Source organism: Octodon degus, unplaced genomic scaffold (genome assembly GCF_000260255.1).
Source record: "Octodon degus isolate 3935 unplaced genomic scaffold, OctDeg1.0 scaffold00027, whole genome shotgun sequence".
Lineage (NCBI taxonomy): Eukaryota > Metazoa > Chordata > Mammalia > Rodentia > Octodontidae > Octodon > Octodon degus.
Window position 1 is genome coordinate 12,309,115 of NW_004524603.1, and position 22,295 is coordinate 12,331,409.

Below are 22,295 nucleotides of genomic sequence, written 5' to 3' on the forward strand. Positions count from 1 at the left end.
CTGGAATGACACAGGAATATGTCAAGAGGTCAGCACTACATTCTAGGCATGAAGGGCATGTGTGAAAGTGGTGGAGATGACCCAGGATAGGACACAGGACCTTGGTCCAGGCCAGCACTTCTGTCAAGACCAGGGACTAGCATGCTGCCCTGCTAGACAATTACACTTTTATTTCATTCTACAATGTCGAGTAAATCACAAAATCCTTGCATATGCTAATATGTTGTTTTATAAAATGAAGATAATGATGTCTTATCCATTCTTTGCTTTTGAAAGTTTGTATCATTCTTGACTGAGTGTTTTAAACTCCACTATGGCATATTACCTTGGGCCTAAGTGTTGATGCCGATTAATGAATGAATAAAAAGACAACCCAAGAACTGTGCCATGGAAGGAAAAATGAGACAGCATCAGGTCTGGAGTTTGTATTTCAGCAACATAAAGAGAGTTTAGTTGCTTTAGAATCCTTGCTCTCATCTGTGGAGCAAAGAGGTCATTGAATGAGTTCCAAAGCCCTTGCAGCTCTGTGTATGATTCTATAAGCTCACTGAAGAGAAAATCTATCTTGTTTATTTTTCAGTTATTCTTTCATTGACCCAAACAAGAGGTAGATGTCCTGTGGGAAAAACAGCATAGCAGGCATATGGGAAATGTAACAAGTTACAAAAAGAAAATATTCAGAGGAATGATGTTACTGAATGGCATGTGCAAAATACCTCAGAACAGGCAGGGTGGTAGGGTGTGTATACGGGGGCATGGAGACCAGGAAAGATGGGGATGGACATCTGAGAGGAATAAAGCGGCTTAAGAAGATGCTAGCTGCTCACAGCAGGTTGTGTAAAGGAGCCGTGATGGGGGGCAGGCACTCTCTGAGCTATGCAGCTGATTTGCTGGTTCCTATCCAGGGAAGACTGACCTTAGATGCTTTATGGCTTGTGTTTAATTATCCCCTCACAGCCTCATGCAGTCACTGGAGTGGCTTCTAGAGTTTGTGACCAAATTCATGATCCGATGTGGGGATTATGAGTGTGAGTGCTACACCCACCCTGGGGTGGGTAATCTGCATACAATATAAGGAGGGGAGAGAGGCTTGCTAGCTGCCACAGCTGCTGCTCCTGCCTTTGCTCCTTGCTGTCTTCCTCAGCCATGAGCAGCTGCCCTCTGCCATGTGTCACTCTGCCTTGGAGCCAGCCAAGTATGGACTGAAACCTCCACAAACCATGAGCTAAATAAACCTTTCCTTCCTTCATTTTGGGTGTTGGGCATTTGTCTCAGCAACAAGAGTAACTAAGACAGAAGCTATGGGATTTTGGCACAGTTGGCAAATAGGAAGGGGGCATAGTAATCCAGGGGACTATCATAGTCATGTTTCCAAAAATGCTATCTGAGGAGTGATGTTAGAATCAAGAAACTAAGGCTCAGAAAGGCAGCTGATGTGCTCTGTGGTCAGCCAGGCAACAAATGACAGAGAAGGCCCACAACTCATGTTTCTCCCATCAGTATCACCACATCTAAGGTTGGGGGCACCTGAGCAATTACTGCCTGATGGTCCAAGATTCTTAGGAAGGAGAGGAAAATCCTTACCAGACATTGAGACACATCTAAGGTGTTTCTTCCCTTGCCTCCCTATGTAGTCATATTCCTTTTACCTCTTTTCATACGAGGAAACCAAAGTTGAATAAGTTCAGTAAGAGATCATGAGAGTCAGAGCAATGGGTTGAGTACATAATTAAAGGTGAATTAAACAGCACTAAATTAAAACCCTATGGTGGGGGCAGCCAGACAGCTCAGTGGACTAAAATGCCTTCTTACCCAGACGCAGGGACCAGGGTTCCATCCCCAGTGTGCCGTGTCGGCCCTGCCCCAAGGGCACACTGAGACTTTGATTAACACTGGGCATGGTGGTACATAACTGTAATCCCAACACTTGGGAAGGAGAATCAGGAGAAACAGGAGAATCACTATGAGTCTGATCTACACAGTGAGACCCTGTAGACCCTGTACTAAATACATTTAAAAAAAATTGTATACTCTGGATTGAAGTATACAAAAAATTGTATACTCTGTACTGGGAGACTTTGATGGTGGGGATCTGGGATTCTCCATATTTGGTTCCTACAGGGTGGGATATGTCTCACCAATTACTGCATAGCCCCCAGGGAGAATTTTGTAGATGATGTCATCAAATAAGATACCATCTGGGAACAGCATGGCCATGATTTCTCCCACCAGCCTTCCAAATGCAGCTCCTAGAGGGAAAATGAAAGAAAGAAAAGTCCAGTGAGATCCAAGTTCCTTATTCTTCATGTTTTCAAGAAAATCTCTCTTGAGGGTGAAGACCAAATGCAAATTCCCAGCATCTCAGGCATCTCCTTATTCCCCCAGGACCCTAGATTGCCACCTAGACACCATCAGAACTCACCTAACACAAACACAGGCATGAAACCTCCACAGGGTATGGGCATAGTGGTGGCCACAATGGACATCCAAAACTAGGGTAGAAAAGAAGCGTTAGGACACCCTCCCTCCTCTGCCCAGCATGCACCAGTGCATTCCCTTCCTTCTGTTGTCCTTCTTCTCACTTCAGGAGTCATCACAGAAATCTGGGATAGTTAACCCTTCAACAAATCATTGTGTCTGTCTCCCTTTCTTAAGAACCAAAAACACCGACACTCTCAGACTCAGACATCAAAGACATCAGGACAAGAGAATCTAACACCAAATCCTTGTATGTTGAGTGACTGTGTTTTCCTTTGGCATAATTTAGAAAAAGAAATGACAGCCCCCCCAGGATCCCTTTTTCACTGCCTCCTGAGGACTCTAACCTACTGTCTTTAGCCCAGACAGTTTCCTCTGGAAGAGCAGCCTGAAACTCTTGAAGCCAGAGGAGTCCTTTCTTTGGTCAGGTAATGATTTGAAAAGCAGCCACAGCTCTCAGTGGCAGACTCTAAAGTCCGAGTGACTTACAATGTAACTAAGTTAGCCTTATAAAGCCACCCATGTGGTAAACCTCGCAGAGGAAGCTAGAAGGAAGAGTGTTCTGCCTGTGTCATTTGCTATCATATCAAATCACCTTAACTAAAGATCAAAACTTAGATCTGGGATGAGAAATGTAACTCGATGGTATAGCACCCGCCTGGCATGCGCTGGCCCTCACTTTCATTCCCAGCAGCCACCTCACACTCAAGTCTGTTCTTGCTGTACTGAAGGGACCAAGCAAGAGCCTGGTTAGTCAGCTAATACAAGAAAAATATCTCCAAGGCCAATTTCATCAGACAGTATCTTAATAGAAATGGAGTGGTAGCAAGTACAGGATGCACATTCTCTGGCAAAAAAAAAAAAAATGCAAAAGAATTAAGAACTAATTAGGTACAAGATGGTCATAGATGTTCAAACGAACAGAAAAGATTAAGATTTTTACAGTGTTCATACTCTTAAGTGAAATAAATCAGACACACATGTGCCAACATCATATTGTCTCCTTAGTGTGAGAACCTGAAAGGGAAAGATGGAATCTGAAGGGTATAATAGATACTGATAAAAGGGAATGAACTCATTCAAAATGAAAGAGTTACTGAGTTGAGAAGGACAGGAGAGGGAGTAGGGGGAGAGGTTTATCTATGTTTGTAGGCAGGATGGTTTGGACAACTGTACTGTGCATTTCTGCTGGTCTATGAAAAGAAGCAGTTAATGCTTTAACTTGTTTCATCTCCTTTTTTTCCCATTGTACTTTTTCTTTTCTTAATTCCTCATACATTTCTTTTTTATTTCCTCTTCCAATTTTCCATGCGTATATCTGGTAATATGAATAACTGGTTGGAAGACAATACTATGTATTACAACAAATACTGTGAAATTCATATTACTTTGTTAAGTGAAATTCTGTATCACTTGTAATTTTTTTCTGTTTTAATTCCAAATTTGTACTCTCTTTAAATATTTATTTATTTTTATTTATTACATTTATTTATTGTGTGTGTGTGTGTGGCCAGCTCAGCCCACCAGAGGGCGGGGCTGGCTGGCATGTGGTGCTGGAGGATTGAACCGTGGTCCTTGTGCTTTGCCAAGCTTGTTTCAAGTAGGTGCTTTAGACCACTGAGCCATCTCTCCAGCCCCCCAAATTTGTACTCTCTTTAAAAAATAAAATAAAAAGATTTTTACAAGGTTTAAATTGTTCCAGTCACACTGTAAACCAGTGGGAAATAAATTCCTTCATTCTCTAGTTCCCCTCAGCCAAAGCTGAGCTCATGAGGTAGCAATGACCATTTTCAGAAAGCTTCATTGCAAAAGTACTCACATGAGGCAAACCGCAATTCTTCATGCCAGAATATAACTATCTGAAGGAAATAAGGGTGCAATATTAAATGTCCACGATGAGCACATAGGCTGAAATTTCAAGGGAAAGAATGTACTGCCATAATGCTCAGTAAATAAATGTAGCTATGATATCAAAAGCGGGAGGGAAACAAGGAAGATGGACCATAGAGTGGTCAAGTAGAATTCACACAGCAGAGACAGCTCCTCAGAGCTAACACTGACTAATCTACCCAACAGGAATGCTCATCCCTTGGAATGCATTTGCAGACAGCCGGACTCCACAGAAGGCCATGGCATCAGACTGGAGACGTAATTTGAGGCTCTTGGACGTAAGCTTCTTAAGTGATTGTGACACTTAACAGCTTGAGACCCCTTGAACTCTCATGTGCCGCCGTCTCTTTGTGGTAAGTACATCAAAACCACAGCTGCAGATAGCCTGAAACTCCAGCAGTATACAGATTATAGGGGACCAATGGTGTGATTTCAGAGAAGGAGCTAGATTATCCCCCAAGATACGTATGCAAACAGAGTGAACATCAGAGGGCACTGAAGTCACCCACTCCTACCGCACAAAGAATGACACACGGGGTGAGTGAACTCTTGTGGCTATTGGCACCTGAAAGAATGGACCCAATGTGATGTGGAAAAGAACGGCTAAACACCCAATTCTAGAGACCTGAGAAAACAGAGATTAATCATCACGGACTCTAAATATTGACTTAGGTCCCTTGCAGGAGGAATGATGGGAAGAACAGCAAAAAGAATTCTACGGAACATTAGGCTGAGGACGGATGATAATCGATTGAACACTAGACTTATTAAAAGGGAGATGGAGAGGTCAGAAAGACAAACAGCTTAACTCGTTACACAGTGCTACTTGCCCCAACTTGAGATAAAGGCAGGCAGGCGTTCTTTTCACCAATACCACGAAAGAGCTGAATTGAGGGCATCACCAACCAGCCTGCCAGAAAACCTCAGGGACTAATTTTAAGTCTAACTGTGGAAAATAGTTTTAGCCTCTGCTGTGGCTTGGATATGGATTGAACGTCTGTTCCCCCAAAGCTCTGTAGTTTGAAATGTCACCCCCATCAGGAGGTAGGAGAAGGGTGAAGCCTTAGTCTGACTGTGAGGATTAGAGATGCAACCTTTAGAAACCAATTAGGCTTAGCTCAGGCTGTCAGGATGGAGCCACCATGACAGATGTTCCTGGTGGCTTTCTAGGGAGAGTGAGAACAGGAAGACAGATGTGGACACACATATGAGCTCCTCGTCTCTTGACACAGATGGGATGCGCTGCCTTGCCTTGGGACCCTGCTAGCAAGAATGTCACTGCTGAGTGTGACCCCTCAGCCTAGGATGTATGAGACTATAAACCCAAACTTGCTTCCTGTAAGGGTAGCCTACCTCGGGTACTTCCTTGTTGTGAGGAAAAACAGATCAACATACTCATGCAGGGATCAAACTCGGGACCTTGTGCTTGCCAGGTAGGCACTTATACCACTGAGCTACATCCTCAGCCTCACTTTTACATTTTAATGTGGTTATGTAGCCTATTTCTCACATTTAGGGAAAAACAAGGGCATGATTGTGAGTTCAATGATTAGATAGTGAAAATTTTAGGAAACAGTAGTAAGTAGTAATGTCATGTATTTGTAGCAATAAATGTCTTTATATTTATAAATACTATAGAGTGTTACAGACCTGTTATAAACTGCTAAGCCTGAAATGTAGCCCAGAAAGTATTCTTTTTTCTGGATACACTTAAAATATAAACATTAACAAGGGTATAATTCAGTGAGAAATTAATCATAGCCTTATACAATGGAATCATTCTGCATCACCCAAGTAGGATGAATTTAATCCATAAAGTGGGACGCAGATACATAACTGGAAATCTGGGATGGTAGAAAGAGACAAGGGAAGAAATATATAGTGTTTCGTTTTTACAAAACTTTAGAAAATTTTTACATTTTAGAAGTATGCATGAGGGGCCGGGGAGATGACTCATTAGAATAAGAGCTTGCCTGGGAAGCACAAGGACCTGAGTTCAATCCCTGGTTCCACCAAAAAAAAAAAAAAAAAGAAAGAAAGAAAGAAAGAAAGAAAGAAAGAAAGAAAGAAAGAAAGAAAGAAAGAAAGAAAGAAAGAAAGAAACAAAGAAAGAAAGAAAAAGTATGCATGACTCCAAAGTTAACATTTGGCTCAATCTAGAGAAATATCATAAAAACATAGCCCTCATCACTGGAGAACAACACTATGAATGGGTTTTGTAGAGTCAATGACCAGTATGGGAAACTAAGATGTATAAATTAGAGAAGAGAAACAACTCTACAGTGCAAGTCCAGAAATCAAATCCCTCAATGACACTAAAAATTCTTTATGAAAAAATGTCAATTATTTTGAAAGTAGAAATAACAAATAAATGACTGAAGTGGATGTGCAAGATACGGAAGCCAAAGATTCAAGTAACTCACCTCAAAAGATCCAGGGAAGAACATACACAAATACAGCTTTAAGAAAGCCACACTAGGGTTAGGGAGATAGATCAGTGGTCTAAGCACCTGCCTGGAAAGCGCAAAGACCCGAGGTCGATCCCCAGTACCACATGCCCGTAACTGGGCGTGGTGGCGCACACCTGGCGAGGCTACAACAGGAGGATTGATACAAGTCTTAACTGTGTATCAAGACCCTGCAACAATTAATTAATTAACTAAGTAATTAATTATAAAAAGAAAAAAAGCTGCACTAGACCTGAGCATGTAAGTTGAAACCTCCTGTGAGAAGCACCTGGCATCTCTAATCAATTACATAAACATGAAATGAGTAAAAGAAAGACTTTTCGTGGTGCCGTGGATTGAACTCAGTGCCTTCACACTGAGATAGATTCCTCAACCTTTTTTACAGTAGGGTCTTGTTAAGTTTCTAAGTTGCCCTGGCTGGGCAAACTTGGGATTCTGCTGACTGATCCTTCCAGAGTATTACAGGGATGAGCTATTACGCTTGGTTCTAAATTGTTTTTGTTTTTGTTTTTTTTTTTTGGAGGGGGGCTGTAAATGTGTAAGGTTAACCGAAGATAAATGATCAAGGACTATGCACCTGGCAGGTAAGTGCCTCATAATATATTTTGAATAAATGAACAAATGAGTCCCTTGCATTGTAAGGATAATATAAACTAGACTTAGTGACTCCTGCTGGAGAAACGTAGTTTCCTAAAAGGTATAACAAAGACGTTCGTAGCAAGGTATTCAAAAGAGTGAAAATTCAGGGTGGACAGACATGTCCGAGAATTGTACCACACGTTGGAGTCTTTAGGCAAGCTATATTATTAGGCAAAGGGGAATTATCAAAAAAGTTAAAAAAGAAAGGCAATCAGTGGCTGAGAGGTGGAAATAAAAATGTCTTTGTATACGGCAGTAATTGAGAAGGCTATAAATGTATAATCCTTGATGGACAGGTATGAAAAAGAGCAGATGTAAGACAAAAAACAGGCTCAGCTTTTGTTTCCTAATTGAAATTAGGAAAAAAAAAATAGCCTGAGAATGGCAAAATCCTCACAGCCTCACTACCTAGAGAGTCGTCATGTTTATAAAAATCAGAGTCCCTGATAAAACTGATTTAAATAGTGTCATCTCTTTTGAAATTCCAGAACATTCTATAGAACGGGAGGGGGGATGAGCGTGCCAATCACCCGAAAATGAATAATCAAATACATGGAGAACGAAGCACCTAGTTGCCCAACATGTGGGAGGAGCTTGGCTAATTAATCCGAGGTTATGACACAGTTGTCTGTATTGCTGAACTCTGTCTTGCCCTGCTTGTGTGGCTGTTGTGACGCCTTAATAAGATAACAAGTGGAGCCATCAGAGGGGTGGTGATAATTATGCTAGCATCCCTGAGCTGATGGGGTGGAGCGACTGACCCAGATGCGCTTCATGTCTGGAGATGGGCACCTTATTTGTGCCATGGTTTCCTACGATTCTTTTTAGGTCAGATACCGACCAGGTATACTCTTCTCCTCCCGCCCCATGCAAACCCTGAGTTGCCTGACTGAAAGCTGAGGTTTGGGGGTCCACAGTGGGGATGCAGTACCTTCATGATAAAGAAGAGAAGGATGATGATGACGACGTTGACCCGGGGGTGGATCCACACAGCAGACTGGCCCAGGATTTTGGGGTCACCCTCGTGTTTCACCCACGTGTTATTGTCAAACAGGGTGCTGATGGCTTCACGGGGCATCAGCTGAGGGGGGGAAGCAGAGGGTGCAGGCTCTCTGGGGATCTATCTTATTTCCTGTTTTAGAGAACTCCTTCCCCAACCTCATGAGTCAAGTGTCCCTTTGGCCCTTACTCAGGGATGGAGGTGATCCCGGGCAAAACGGGATACCTGAGCAGCCCCTTCCTTTCTGGCCTAGGTACAGTGTCCTGAACCCCACCCTCAGGTCCCCCTAGAGCTGACCTCTCCAGCCATGAACTGGCCCATTCCAGGTGGGAAGGTGAATGAGGCGATGACAAGGGTCACAATTCCAGGATACAGCAGGCGGCTGCAAAGGAAACAGATCAGCCCTCTCCCCAGCTCAGCCAACCCCGCTTGCTGCCGAACTCTGGCAAGCCGAGGTTTCCTGTAGTCAGCTGCAGGCACAATACTTCCAGCAGAGAGCATTCTCTTTGCCAAAAATTATAACATGTGTAGGGAAACCAAGAACTTTGCCCCCTACCCACAGAGCTTCCTGTTTTAATTCATACCACCAAAGACATTTAATACCTTCCACAAGATTAAAAAGGGAGGAACTCTGGGAGAAACCAGAAAGTAAATAGGTAGGGCAGGGGAAGGGCAGTGACTCACTGCTTCGCAAGAAACTGGCTCAGGGCCTTGTGCTTTCGGACGCCAAGCATGACTTGGCGATGCAGGTACACAAATACAGCTCCCAGGAACCCACAGCAAATCCTGAGGGTGTAAGTTACAGGGTTGGAAATTTACAGACATGAAACACACAGCCCTCAGACCCAGAGACTGCAGGGGAGCACTGGCCAGCACTCTACCTTCCCTTTCTGTGCCACTTTCCTGGTGATTGACACCTTACCTTCGGCCCAGCTTGGGTCCCTGCCAACCCACAGCCTTGCCCACTCCCTGCTCACATACCCGCAGCAGGTGGCCCCACTGACCCAATGACAGCAAAGGCTGGGAGTTCCTGCAGGTCAAAGGGGAAGTCCATTCGGAAATTGGTTCGGAACAGAGCCGTGATGGTAACTACAGGAGGAAAGGACAAGAATGTTGGTGGACGCTCCATAGAAAGCCAGATAGAAAAGAGGTCATTGGGTTCATGCTGTCCTTCTTCCAGTCTTCCATTCTCCTCTGCTCTTTAATTTCTTTTTTTCTGCACACCACCTCAGCATGGTTGTACCTCAGCCCCCAAACCTATATCCTGGTCCTATGACTTGGGCCCTCCTTCCCGAGTGCTGCCATCCAATTCTTTTAGAGGAAGTTCATGTTTCGTTTTTGGTGCCAAGGACCGAACCCAGGGCTTCCAGCTTGCTAGGGAAGCATTCTACCACTGAGCCAAATCCCCAACCCCTATCCAATTCTTTTAGGACACACACCCAGAGCTCCCTCTCTCAGCAGCATCCCAAAGCCACACCTCCTCCCTCGGCCATTCCCGTTACCAGCATCCTTGTTCCACACGGCCAGCACACGGAACACGAAGGCACTGAACGTGGCTGCAAAGAATCCGCGCCAGTAGTTCCGCACAGCAAAGTAGGTAGAGGTGACCTCGATGCTGAAGAGCACTCCTATGGGGCCAGGAAAGCTGGGTCAGCTCCAGTCACTCCCTACCCCCTTGCACAGCCCCGAGGAGCTCTGGCTGCAACTTGAGCCTGGGGGAAGCACTGGGGAAAGTGATCTTGTGGTCACCTGCTCTGTAAGACAGGTGCTACCCTGGCTTTTATGTGGTCGATAAGATACAGAGAAGATGGGAGTTGCATGGGCCTCCAACCCCCCAAACCCAAACCCTAAGGTTCCAGGGTCCATGAGCTCCACATCCCTTAGGATGTGGGGCTGACTGGTGTTCACAACTATCAGGTGTCCATGGAGAATTAAAAGGAAGTTGGAAAATTCTGCAGAAACCTAAGACAGGAAGCTTCCAGGGCAGGTACTCAACAATGTCACCAAGCAGAACTCCGAATGCACTGGCTTGCCTTCAGCCTGGCTACCACCCCTCCCATGCAGTCGACCTCCTTGAGAAATAAGAAAGATGGCACAATGCGCCATATTCTATGAAATGAAAGCAGAGGCGTCCACCAAATTTTAAAAATACTGAAAGCCAGATTTGAAGGACCTAAGGGAAAGGGAGAAACCAAGGCTAGAAGACAAAAGCAATCATGTTTGAGGATGGTGGGCGAGGGGACAGGAAAGCCAGTGAGAAATCCTCGCTAGAGCAGTTTCTGAGAGACTAAGAGGAAGATCTGATGAAAAGAAAGTATGCTGGGAACAGAGACAAGAACACTGTGGTCCCAACAAACATCCTTCAAGAGATTAAAAATTGTAAGAACACAGCCGGGGGTGGTGGCACAGGCGCACCTATAATCCCAGCACTTGGCAGGCTGACGCAGAAGGATCATTTCAAGTCCAAGACCAGCCTGGGCTTCGTAGTGAGTTCAAGGCCAGCCTCAACTCTATAGGGAGACCCTGTCCCAATCCCACCCCAATACGAAGACTGAAGGGACTAGATTTTGATTCAATGCAAAGTAAAACTTGACAACAAAATTACCTACCACCCACCTGTGCTTCAGAAAAAAATAAGTAAGGAGAACCAGGGAAATGCAGCCCCTCCTGAGAAGACTGGAGGTGAGCCTGGCTGCAAAGTAAAACAGAAGCGTTTTACTAGCCTCCTTTGTATCCAGGGTAGGCAGCTGTTAGGGTGCTTGCAACCTGCTGCCTGCCTCCTGTTCAAGGAAGCATCTCGCTGAATGGGAATTTTCTTCACCCTAATTTGCATGTCCAAGTCACATCTCTAAAATCCCTCGAGACCTCTCTGTACCTCCTCTCCTACAGGGGCAGTCCACTGCGGCTGAGTCATGAGCACCCAGTGGACAGTGGCTTCACTGGTCCACCTCATGGAGCCGCAGCTGCACGCTGGCCGAGCATTTCCGGTGGTCAGCCCTGCTGTCACCCTCTTATGGAAGCCATTCCCACTCATCCTCTTCAGGCCAAAACCATCCATCCTTGATCTTATTTTCTCAAGATTTTGTACGATCAGATCATTCACCACTTTCAGATCTAGTCATCCATACATACTTTTGAGCTCCCCCTAAGGCAGTAAATTCCTAGAATCCAACACCCTTCGTGCTGGCCCAGAGGCAGGCACGCCTGTTGTTCAGGGATGAGCAGATGAAGACAGGATACAACTGGAGAAGGAACCGGATAGCAAAAGGAGTGGCGTGGCGAAGGAGGCCAAGCAGGGGAGCCCTGGGGCGGTGGCTTGCTGGCACCCGTCCGGTCCTGCTCTTTGAATCCCACCAAGAACACAGGCGGCCTAGAGCCTACAAGGAAGATTTGCCCCTGTGTGCAGGGTGGGCCTTTCTTCCAGCCTGCCTGTAACAAAAGAAAAGTCAGCTTTGAGCTCCTGGGTAAAACTATCCAACTTATGAATATTTTACAATATATTTTTTTGAAATCCCGGGCTAGGTTTTCTTTCCTACAAAGTGGATCTGGGACACTTTCCCTCGCAGTCTGTCACTGTGTGCTCAGGAATGAAAGCTCATTTTAATATTAGACTCAGCCAGACAGAAAAAGTGCTGCTGAAAGGAAACAAAGCTTTGGAAAACAAACAGCTCCAGGGAACTCTGTCTCTCAGGTCTGGAGCGCTGCTCTTCTCTAGTTCCTGCTTCCTTCTCTGTTTTCTCGCTGTCTCCTGTGTCTCTCTGTCCAACCCAGGTCCCTGACCTCACTCTTCCACCCTGGTTGCTCCCAGGCTTGTGTTCTTTCCCAGCCTCCCCCATGCCCGTGGTGTCAGCACTGCCCACATGCCACTGGTCAGCAAATCTCTCTTCAACCCCATTCCTGGGTTTCAGACTCAGCTACCCCCTTGGTAACCCTTGGCTCCACCATGAAAACTTCAGATTCAAAGTACTGAAGTAAATAAAATGGATCCACTCTCCCCACCCCCCAGCCTGGCTTCTTTCCCCCATTCCCACCCTGATTACCAACACCACCACCCATCCAGTTGCCTTTCCTGGAAGCCTAGGCCTTAGGCTAGATCCATCTTTCTCTTCTCCACGTCCCCCCCCCCCATCTTTGCACAAAAACAACCATCAGGCCACAAGGATTTGAATTTATGCTGTTCAGGTTTGCTGGCCTGTTTGTGGTCTCCTCTGCCTCTGCCCAGCTCAGCCTCCTGTCCTCTAGAATCAAGCCCATGACAATAGTCTTCTTGTTAATCTTAGATTAATCCTGTTAATCTGTAGCCAGTTCTGTCCTGTGCAAATGTGCCAAAGGGCTTGGATGGACAGGCGGAGCTGGCCATGTCACTTCCTTGTTCAAAACCTTTGTGTGGTTTCACTTCAGCCGTAGTAGCATCTCCCAAACTCAGGTCCACGGGATACTATCCGTCCCACGAGACAGTCCCTGAAGAAGGGGTGTTGGGGGAAATGCTGTGTATAGCTGCATTTGAGGTGCTCATTATTATGTCAGTGGATCAGACCTTTTGGTAACATTTGCAGTTTTTAAAAATCTATTTGGCTAACCAAGCATGTATGGTTGGCGCCATTCTTACACATTACACCTGTAGCGGCAGGTGGTACCAAGCGCGCTTGGGCACATCCTGTCCTAGGAGCAAGGCTGGCATTCCCAACTCAGCCCTCCTTACGTCCAGACGCATTTCCCACATCCTTCCTGTTTCCTCCTGTCATACCGACTGTCACGCGGATCCTCCAGATCATTGGGCATCCTTTCTCCTGCTCCAAATGTCCATTCTGCTAACTGGACTCCATATCACACACTACCTCCTCTGTAAAGCCTCCTGGGCTCCTCCTGCGCTTCACCGGGGCTTCCATCGGGCCACACATCTGTGCTGCCCTGACCCGTTTGCCTGTCTCCCCACCTAGCTGTGCCCAACCTGAGATCACAGGTCAAAGCACAGCTCTTCACTCACAATTGCAGCAAACAGACACTCACCATGTCAGCAGAGTGCTGAAAGGTATTTCGTCCATCAATGCAAGGAATTAAGAGTTGCTAACACTGTGAATAAATGATCCTAATGCTAGTTTTTCTTTCACATTACTGGATATTCATTATAACATAAAAGAGGTAATCCTACCTGCAGGCACATTTACCATTTGCTTCTTAATACAGAGGGCCTGAGCAGACGCTGTAACTCCCAAGTGCTGGGCAGACTCCTGCAACTTCCCTCAGAGCTCTACCTTTCCCATGAGGACAAGAACCTTCCTTATGCATCTCAGAAATTCCAATTTTAGGGAAAGAATGCAGATTATTTTCACTTTAAAAGAATCTGGCTGGTACAACACAACTCAATACAAGACAACAACAATGGTCTCCCCATCTAAAAATATTCTTTATCTGCACTAAGAAGGCTAAAGAATAAATAAGCATGAATGTGGGCATTGAGGCAACTGTGAACAGTAACCTACGCAGGAATTCGAACACCCTGCCCTTCCCTGACAGGGACTAAGGAGCTGAATGCGTGCAGCTGGTGTCAGAAGTGCCACGCAGGTGCTGGCAGCTGACGAGCTCTCTGGGATGCCTGGGCACAGTGCTAGTGCAGAGTGGCACAAGGCAGGTTCATTAACTGTGGGCTCTTGCCCCATATGTTATTCTGGAGCCAGGGCATTTTAGCTCCCCGGAAGATACCTCTATAAAAAGATTGATTACACTGTCACTGGCATAACTCTAATAGGTAGTCTTTTTTTTTTTTTTTTTGGCATGAGGAATAGAACTCAGGACCATGTACTTGCCAGGCAGGCACTGTGCCACTGAGCTATATCCTCTGGTCTATAGGTGGTCCTTTAAGAAGCATCTATGATCTTCCTGTGCTTCTGTTCCTTTAATTATCAACTTGGTAATTTCGTTTTATCACCAATGAACCAGTGAATTATCCAGATAATCCTTGTTCTGTTATCCTAACTGCAACTGATTTTGGGCAGTAACTAGAACTGCCTTCTTTGACCAAGTCCCTTTTTACCCATGATAAGAAAAATAATCTGAAAGACACCCACTTGCCTTATGTGGCTAGAGAGAGCTAAATAAGTTGTCAAAGCACTCTCTTCCTTTAAAACTCCCCTTATAAGATTCCTTTTTAGACGCTCACCAGCAATCTAGAGAAGGGCCACTGAAATGCCCACGTGCTATCAGGGATCTTCGAGAGGTCTTTTGCAAAAAAAGAAGGGGACCAGGAGATGGCAAGAGGAGGGAAAATGGGGTGGGAAAGGGAATGGAAACAGAATTAAGAAATGTCGGGCTGGCTAGACAGCTCAGCAGATTAAAGTGCCTGCTTAGGCAGACACAGGGGGTTGGGGTTTGATTCCCCTGGTGTAGCTGTGCTGGCCTTGCCCCCAGGTTGTGCTGAGACAGCGACTGGGACAGGGTGTGGTGGCATGTGCCTGTAATCCCATCGCTTGGGAGGATGAAAACAGGAGAATCACTACGAGTCCAATCTGTGTAGTGAGACCCTGAAAACCCTGCAGACCCTGTGCCAAATACATAAAAAAAGGAAAAAAGCACAACAAAATACTAATATTTTTTCTCAGAGAAAGAAACATATGAAGTTTCCAAATATAAAACATACCACATGGCAGGGCTAGGGATGTAGCTCAGCGACATAATTGCCTGCCTGGCAAGCACAAGGTCCCAAGTTCAATCCCCAGTACCACAAAACAAAAACAAAAAATCCATACCACAGGAAGGCCAAAGGAACCAATAACATGACCAGGTTTAATGTAAATAGGGGAAACTGAAAATTGCCTCCCTGCTCATTCCTGATTCTGTGACAGAATGACCTTGCTCCAGCCACTTGCCCTCGCAGCTGTCTAACTTTCTCCTCCACAACACCTCGTCCACACGGAGCTTTCTCCAGGAATCAATGTCAAGAACTGAGAACATTGCCAGGCATAGAGTAAAGGCTCATGGGAAGTCAGCGGTTCTTGTGGGGACAAGAAAACGGGTAAGTCTAGCACTTGGTGAGGACAGCCAAAGCCATGTGGTGGGCAGAACCAGGCTGGCCCGCCAACGTGGGAGGGGCACTTGCCTCCGAGAGGTGTTCCAAAGCAGCAGCCGACCCCCACTGCGCAGCCCACAGTCAGCATGTCGGTGTAATAGTATGGCTGCTACTAGGGAGAGAGATGGGCAGACAGACGGACAGACAGACGGACAGACAGGAGAAGGGTAGGGGCAGAGAGGAAGAACAAGCAGGGGAAGGGAATAAGGTGAAGTTAGAGGCCTATGTCTCAGGGCCTCACTGCGATGCCATTGTCCCAGTGACTCCCAGGCCCCGAGAAACTCAGGAGTGTAGCAAACAGGAAGTGACCTTCCAGTTCAAGGCCAATAATACAAAGTGAAATAAAAGTTAGGCAAATAGATGCGGGGCAGGTAAGTCAGGCTGGAGATGTGGGTACGCACAGGGAGAACGGCAGGGCCAAAGGGGTGGGTGAGGACTCCCGGCAGAAGAGCGTCAATAAAGGCAGCAGGAAGGAGCAACTGGTCTCACAGGGACACACAGGCCTTTGATGGACAGATACCAGTACAGGGGACCGGGGGCTGTGATCCACGGTCACTTCCTGGGTGCCCACCCAATGGTGAGCACGGCTCCACCCACCCCAAAGCCGTGGCAGCTCCAGCCCCCCTCCAAGTGTGGCTCAGGCAACCCAGGTAGGGAGGAAGTAAAACTTGCCTCCGACAGGGGCCGCAAAGCAGCATCCCACGCCCACTGCGCAGGCCGGCACCAGGAGGTCAAGCTGCCCAGGCAGAGTCTGCAACAGAGAAGCAGCAGGACAGACGAAGGGGCGGACGCCGTGGGGGACAGGAAAAGAACGAGGGCGGCACAGAGGAAGGGGGAGGAACGGACACAAAAGGGTGTGTGGATTCACAGGGGAACACAAAGGTAGGCCTGAGCCAGGCCACCAACGCGGAGGGACACAGATCAGGACTACAACAGGCGCTGGCTGAACACAGGTGGGACGTGGGAGCGCGGGTTAGTGCAGCGCGCCCTCAGCACCATGGCCAGCTGAGCAGGCAGCCCTCCCGGCTTGGCTTGCTGTGCGCACACGGCGGGCGGGCGGCAGCGGCTTCAATCCACCAGCTGGCCCTGCTGCTTTGCTTGGTCTCAACCTTACCTCATAGACCCCGCAAAACATGGCCATGAATTTGCTGAGGATGGCAGCGCAGATGCTGGCGATGTGGACGAAAGGGCCCTGGAAGAGAGGGGGAGACGCAGGGCTCAGGGCGAGACATCTGGAGGGGAGGCTTCGAAGCTTCACTGAACTAACATTTGCAACTCCAGGCCCTGGGCAAGCTGCTGAAATGTCGAAATCGGACAGGCGTTCTCCTCTTCTTCATTGCAGAGGCAGCATGATGTGCGTTATCCTTGCAGATGATGCCAAGGAATGGCTAGGAAGCGAATGAGGGGGAGAGACTAGGGAAAGGATCGATGTGGAAGGACAGGGCGTGTGCGAGCTTAGACCAAGGGGCCTGGGGAGCCCCTGGCTGCTTAGGACCAAGCAGTGCCTGAGAGCAGTGAGACAGTGAGCTGGGAGTGCTGGGGAAAATGCTCCCTACACGCGTCCTGGGGCACAAGTTTGATGTGCCCGATATAAGCGAAGAAAGCCTGGAGGCCCAAACACAGGGAAGGCAGCAGTCCGGGAGGCTGGAGGATGTGACAGGAGAGGTGGCCCTCAGCCCAGGCCATTGTGAGTTCAGATTTTATTTTAAGTGCTATGGGAAACTGTTACAACGTTCTTGGCCAGAGGTCAAATGTGACCCATTCCACTTTTACAGGCGATTTTCTGTCTGCTGTGTGGAGGGTGCACCAGAGGCCAGGGTGCACGTGGAGTGCAACTGAGAGAGCACCAAGTCTGTCGCCTAGAGATGCGCAGCTGTCTCCAGGTCTCTGCTTTTGCAAACAAAAACTAAAGGATTGGGGTGGATTATCACTAAGGCAGTGCTTCAACTGGGGGAGAATTGGGGCCTGTGGGGGATGTGCGGCAATATCTGGAGACCTCTGGTACCCGTGACTGGGAACTGCTCCTAGAGCCCAAGGATGCTGCTACCATCCCACGGTGCACAGGACAGCACCCCACCTGATGTGCGTGCGCGTGTACACATACACACACACACACACACACACACACACACACACTCACACAATGGCAAGCGTCCAGATAGCCTGTTCTGACATGTTGCCATTCAGCGCCAGGACAGACCTTTTCCGCTCTCCATTGCCTTCTAGAACTGGCTTTAGTCCCTTTGTCCTTGGTCCATTTCTGCTCCCAATGCATACCCTCACTTTGACTCTCTGTCTCTTTCTCCTTCTCTCCGTCACTACAGACCCACCTCTTTCCCCACGGGGATGCCGCTGCCCAGCCCCGCGGTTAGGGCCACCACCTTTGCCACAAATGCCTTGAGCGTGAGATACTCTTTCAGGACTACGCCTCGAAGGATTGTCTTCATTTCAGGGATGCCAGAACCTAAGATGGGAAGAAAGGACTGCATGCGGGTTTGAGCTGGGGAGATGAAAAAGGAAATGAAGCTGGGAGGGCCCAAGCGTCTGTGATGGGGAGGGTAGTGATGGGGTCCCCAAAGGGCTGGCCGGGGGGGTGGGAGGCCAAGGACATCAGGGCAGACTGGCCTGCGAGAAGCAGATTGTGAAGAAAGTTCTCACCAACAGCCTGGGGAGAGATGAGGTGGCAGAAGAGGGCACTGAAGAGGATGAGGACTAGCGGGAAGGTGACCCAGACCAGGTACTGCAGAGGAAGGTTGGGCTGCGTCTGGGCGTAGGTCCACTTATAGGCTGCAGGGACACACACACTGGGATCAATCAGAGGATGGAGGAAGGGCAGGCAGTGAGAGCACTGTCCCCACAAATCCTAAGTGCACAGTGTCCCTCAGCAAGCCAGCTGTGTCCCCAGGGCTGGGGGAGCCGGTGTCACTTCACATGCAGGTGTATCCCTTCAAGTTCCCCGTGGTACAGGTCACTGGTGACTCTGTAAGTCATGCTTGAATACAAGGCTTTAGCTCATGATTAGAAGCCTTGGCATGAGCCACCTGGCTTGGCCAGAACTGGAACTTCACTGTTGAAAATGGAGAGACCCCAGGGAAACAGGAACAAATGGGCAACCCTACAAGAGGGGCACCCGCTGTTTAGGTGAGAGCAGACAGAAGAGGCATAATCGATGGGTTTGGGTCTTTCCTGAGGCTGGAGTCACACCTGCCTCTAGTGTCTGTGCAGCTTCCCTTACTCAGACAGATCTGGCCTATTCTAGATGGAAGCCCTAGCAAGTCTCGGTTGTGTCAGGAAAAGCTGAGAGCAGTGTCCAAGGAGAACATACCCTGAAGGGTTTTGGCGCTGACATAGTCCATGCACCAGCTGACCAGAGCCATCAAGAGGCCCAGGAGCACCAGAAAGATCCAGTCTTCCCCTAACTTCCTCCTTATCATGCATTCCAGGCGGTGGATACAACCTAGGACGAGAAGAGGGTAAAAGGAGGACAAGGGAAGCAGCTGGTCAGCCATTATTGCTCTGGGTGCATGGCTGAGGACTGAAAGGGTGGGACAGGGCCCAAGCTGGTTGTCTCTACATGGTCACCAGGTTTGTCATTACCTCTCTGCTAACTGCTGCCCCTGTCTTTTCAAAAGACACCAAACTCCATTTAACAAGAACACATGATGAATTCCCTTCCACAGCTCTTATTTCTTGGGGTGGGGAGGGAACAACAGGAAGCTCATGTTCAGAGACTTTTATGTGTGGGGGTGGGAGGGTGGCTATGGAATGGGGCATCCCAGTTATCCTCCTAGTCCCTGTACCTCCTATTCCAGAGTCATTCCTCAGTCCCCATCACCTTGACATTTAGAATAGTGGTCCTCATCCTTGCTGTCCAAGGTAGAACTGGAGCCCATCTTCTTGGGCATCTGTATGTCCTGCTCCTTGTCCAAAAATCGTTCTTTGTGGTGGCCGTAAATCTGGATGGAAGGAGAATGATCAAGCTGTATCTTGATGAAGAGTCAAACAGAAGCGACAGAGGGCAGCACATAGACTTGAGGGACAAGGGGAAGCAGCTAAGTCAAATCCAGGCACTGAGGGTTGCACACAGAGCTCCGGGAGGTCATCCCTGGCTTCCCCTCTCTGCGCTCCATGCATACATTTCCCACTCATTCCCTGCATCCACCCACCTCCGCCTTGTTCCCATCCTTTCCTCATCCTGTCCTCACCTTGGTCCGTGTGGCTAGCTATCATCAAGGAGACCAGTGTCTACTGTGAAGTAAAGACACAAAACTGGGCAGCTGTGTCAGCTAGACGTTTTGTGTATCTCTACACTGTCTGATGAGTTTCCTAAGAACCACCACCTGCACAGATGGATGCTGCTTTAGATTCCTAATGTAGAGAGTGAGCTTGGAGGACTTCTTTTTTCAAATTGATTCATAAAAAAATGTACATTTCTTTTTAAATTTATGTACTCGATACAAGGTCTCGCTTTGCAGTTCAGACTCTTAGTGATCCTCCTGTTTTCAGCCTCCCCAATGCTGGGATTACAGGCGTGTGCCACCATGCGCAGATTCAGTGGCCCACTCAGCACACCCAGGGGTAGGGCTGGTGCGGCATGTGGTACTGGGGATCAAACCCTGGTCCCTGTGCTTGCCTAAGCAGGCACTTAGTCTCGCTGGCCCCATGTACATCTTTTGAGGAGCAGGTGACTTAGTTGCATTTTGCTGTTGAGTATTTTGCCTCCCTGTAGGAATCAGGTTATCTATCAATCTTGGATAAAGCCTGCCTAACCCATCTTTCAGGGTTTTTCTGCATCAAGTGGAACTGGGCCTGACAAGGCATCAATACATTCTCCCCAAAGCCTTGTAACTGAGTCCCACCAACAGGTGAGGACAAGGAAGGAATAGCACCTGTCGGATCTGGAAACCCCCAGCCCCTCCCCACAGGAGCATGTGTGACAAGGGGCAGCATGTAGGCGAACTCTCCGATGGCTTTCAGCCTGCCCCGCCCCACTACACTAATTCCATCCTGTGGGGCCAGGTCAGGCCAGGCCATGTTGCTGATTCTGAGAGCCTGGGTAGACAAGATCTGATTTCACAATAAGAGGCAGTAGAGTTCTACGCCTCCGTCCCAAATAGGCACTCACTAATTTTCCTGATCATAGTTGTCTCATCCCCTGAGATGAGACGGGTGACAGAGGCAGGCAGTGTTTTCCTCTGAGCCCTAGCTGGGACCCACAGATAGAAAACACCCTGAGTGGAGATCACAGAACCTGCCACTCTTTCCTATGTGACACTTCATGCTCCCTTGGCCATTCTCTTGCTGCCACCAGGAAGTACCCTGAACTGTTGTTTTGTTTTCCTTTGGAATGACCAGCGCTGGGGTAAGAGTGAGTGCAAGGCTGGGGTGGGAGCGCCTTCTCCAACAATACCTAAAGGAGTCAGAGCCTCGGGCGAGCAGAAGCCCTTTTCAAGTTTATAATCTGTGCCCCTCAGGCACCTTCTACACTCCAAGAACCACATCTTGGTCCTAATGGTGTCCTGCATAGTCCCCAAGGCAAACCCAAACTACCCTGCCAGCTCCTCTCTGAGACTCCATCTCTGCGCCTCCCCAAGGTTCTCACACTGAATAGTTTCTTCCCGCCTGGAAATTTGTTTGTTTGGTTTTTTGTTGTGTGTGTGTGTCTCTGGAAGTCAAATGTAAGGCCTCGCCCTTGGGAGGCAGGAAGTGGGTAGGTAGGTAGCATGGTCACTCTGCCGGCTTCCACCCCGGGGGCTCCCTGACTATCCATAAGCCATCTGCTCTTGGTCCCCTCTCTTTGCTTCCACCTTCTGCAGAGGGGCTCCTCTGTGTGTGCGCTCTGCTGGCGGCTGCGCGGCAGAAGCCCTGTGGTGTCCACTCATAGCTGAGGGCGTGGGAGACTCCTGGCACACAGCAGCCAGTGTGGGCCCCCGTGGTTACATAAGCACCGGCTCTTCGCACACATGTGGCTCGGCCAGCCTCCCCAGGATCTGGCTATTCTGTCAGTAAAAGCCCCGCGAAGGTGCCTATACGTCTCTCCACCTGCACACTCAGGCAAGCCATAGGGTTTGCAGTGAGTTTGGATTTTGAGCACATTTTTAAAAGGCTATTAAAAAAATAAACACTGCTCTCTTGTCACCTGGCCCTTCACTGTCATCCACCCCCATCCCAGTGTTCCTGTCCACTGCTCCCTTCCCTTCAGGACTTTACCTGTGTGGGGTAGACATGCCGGGGGGCTGCGTCCTTTCGGGGCCGGTGCTGAAGGCCCCCGTTCTCAGAGGGCAGTCCATAGCTGGTGCAGTGCTCGAAGGGCATGTACTGGTACTGGGGGGCACTTCCCCACCAGTTCTGCTCACCCCCATGCCGCAGGGACTGGGACCGCTCCATGTGCCCTCCCCCCAGCGCGGCTGGGCCCCTGCCGGCCTGCCCTGTCCACCTCACAGTGCAGCTCCTTAGGCCTCCGCACTCGCCTGTCCCCAAGGCGTCTGGGGCAGGATGCCCACCTCCAGCTATTTATAGCCGCCTCTCCATCACATGACCCCCCATGGCCACATCTGATCTGCTGGGGTCGAAGCAGGTGTGAGTGCAGAGTGGGGGTGGGGGTGGGGCTGGGAGGGAACCCGCGGGGCAGCCCATAGGGAACTCCCTCCTGGTGCCAGCAGCATTGTCCCCTCCCTTGTCAGTAGCAGGCGTCCAGCTCCTGGGCACCAGTCCCTCTATAAATATCGCCCAGACCAAGATAGCAAAGTGCTTC

The 22,295-nt window shown here is 48.4% G+C and overlaps 1 protein-coding gene across 1 annotated transcript in view; it reads right to left on the reverse strand.

Moving 5' to 3' along the window:
• The window catches only part of Clcn1 (chloride voltage-gated channel 1), a 29,891-nt gene extending 7,880 nt beyond the window's left edge, over window positions 1–22,011 (reverse strand). Inside the window, exons 1-14 of the mRNA XM_004629024.2 lie at window positions 21,752–22,011; window positions 19,377–19,497; window positions 18,867–18,998; window positions 18,200–18,328; window positions 17,872–18,005; window positions 16,656–16,733; window positions 15,572–15,650; window positions 9,978–10,103; window positions 9,480–9,564; window positions 9,160–9,261; window positions 8,773–8,857; window positions 8,407–8,556; window positions 2,423–2,492; window positions 2,139–2,249 (exon numbers count right to left, since the gene is read on the reverse strand). Of these exons, the coding sequence (XP_004629081.1) occupies window positions 2,139–2,249; window positions 2,423–2,492; window positions 8,407–8,556; window positions 8,773–8,857; window positions 9,160–9,261; window positions 9,480–9,564; window positions 9,978–10,103; window positions 15,572–15,650; window positions 16,656–16,733; window positions 17,872–18,005; window positions 18,200–18,328; window positions 18,867–18,998; window positions 19,377–19,497; window positions 21,752–21,928 (1,579 nt within the window). The 5' untranslated portion in view covers window positions 21,929–22,011. The remainder of the gene's footprint in view (window positions 1–2,138; window positions 2,250–2,422; window positions 2,493–8,406; window positions 8,557–8,772; window positions 8,858–9,159; window positions 9,262–9,479; window positions 9,565–9,977; window positions 10,104–15,571; window positions 15,651–16,655; window positions 16,734–17,871; window positions 18,006–18,199; window positions 18,329–18,866; window positions 18,999–19,376; window positions 19,498–21,751) is intronic.
• Window positions 22,012–22,295: the final 284 nt, after the last annotated feature.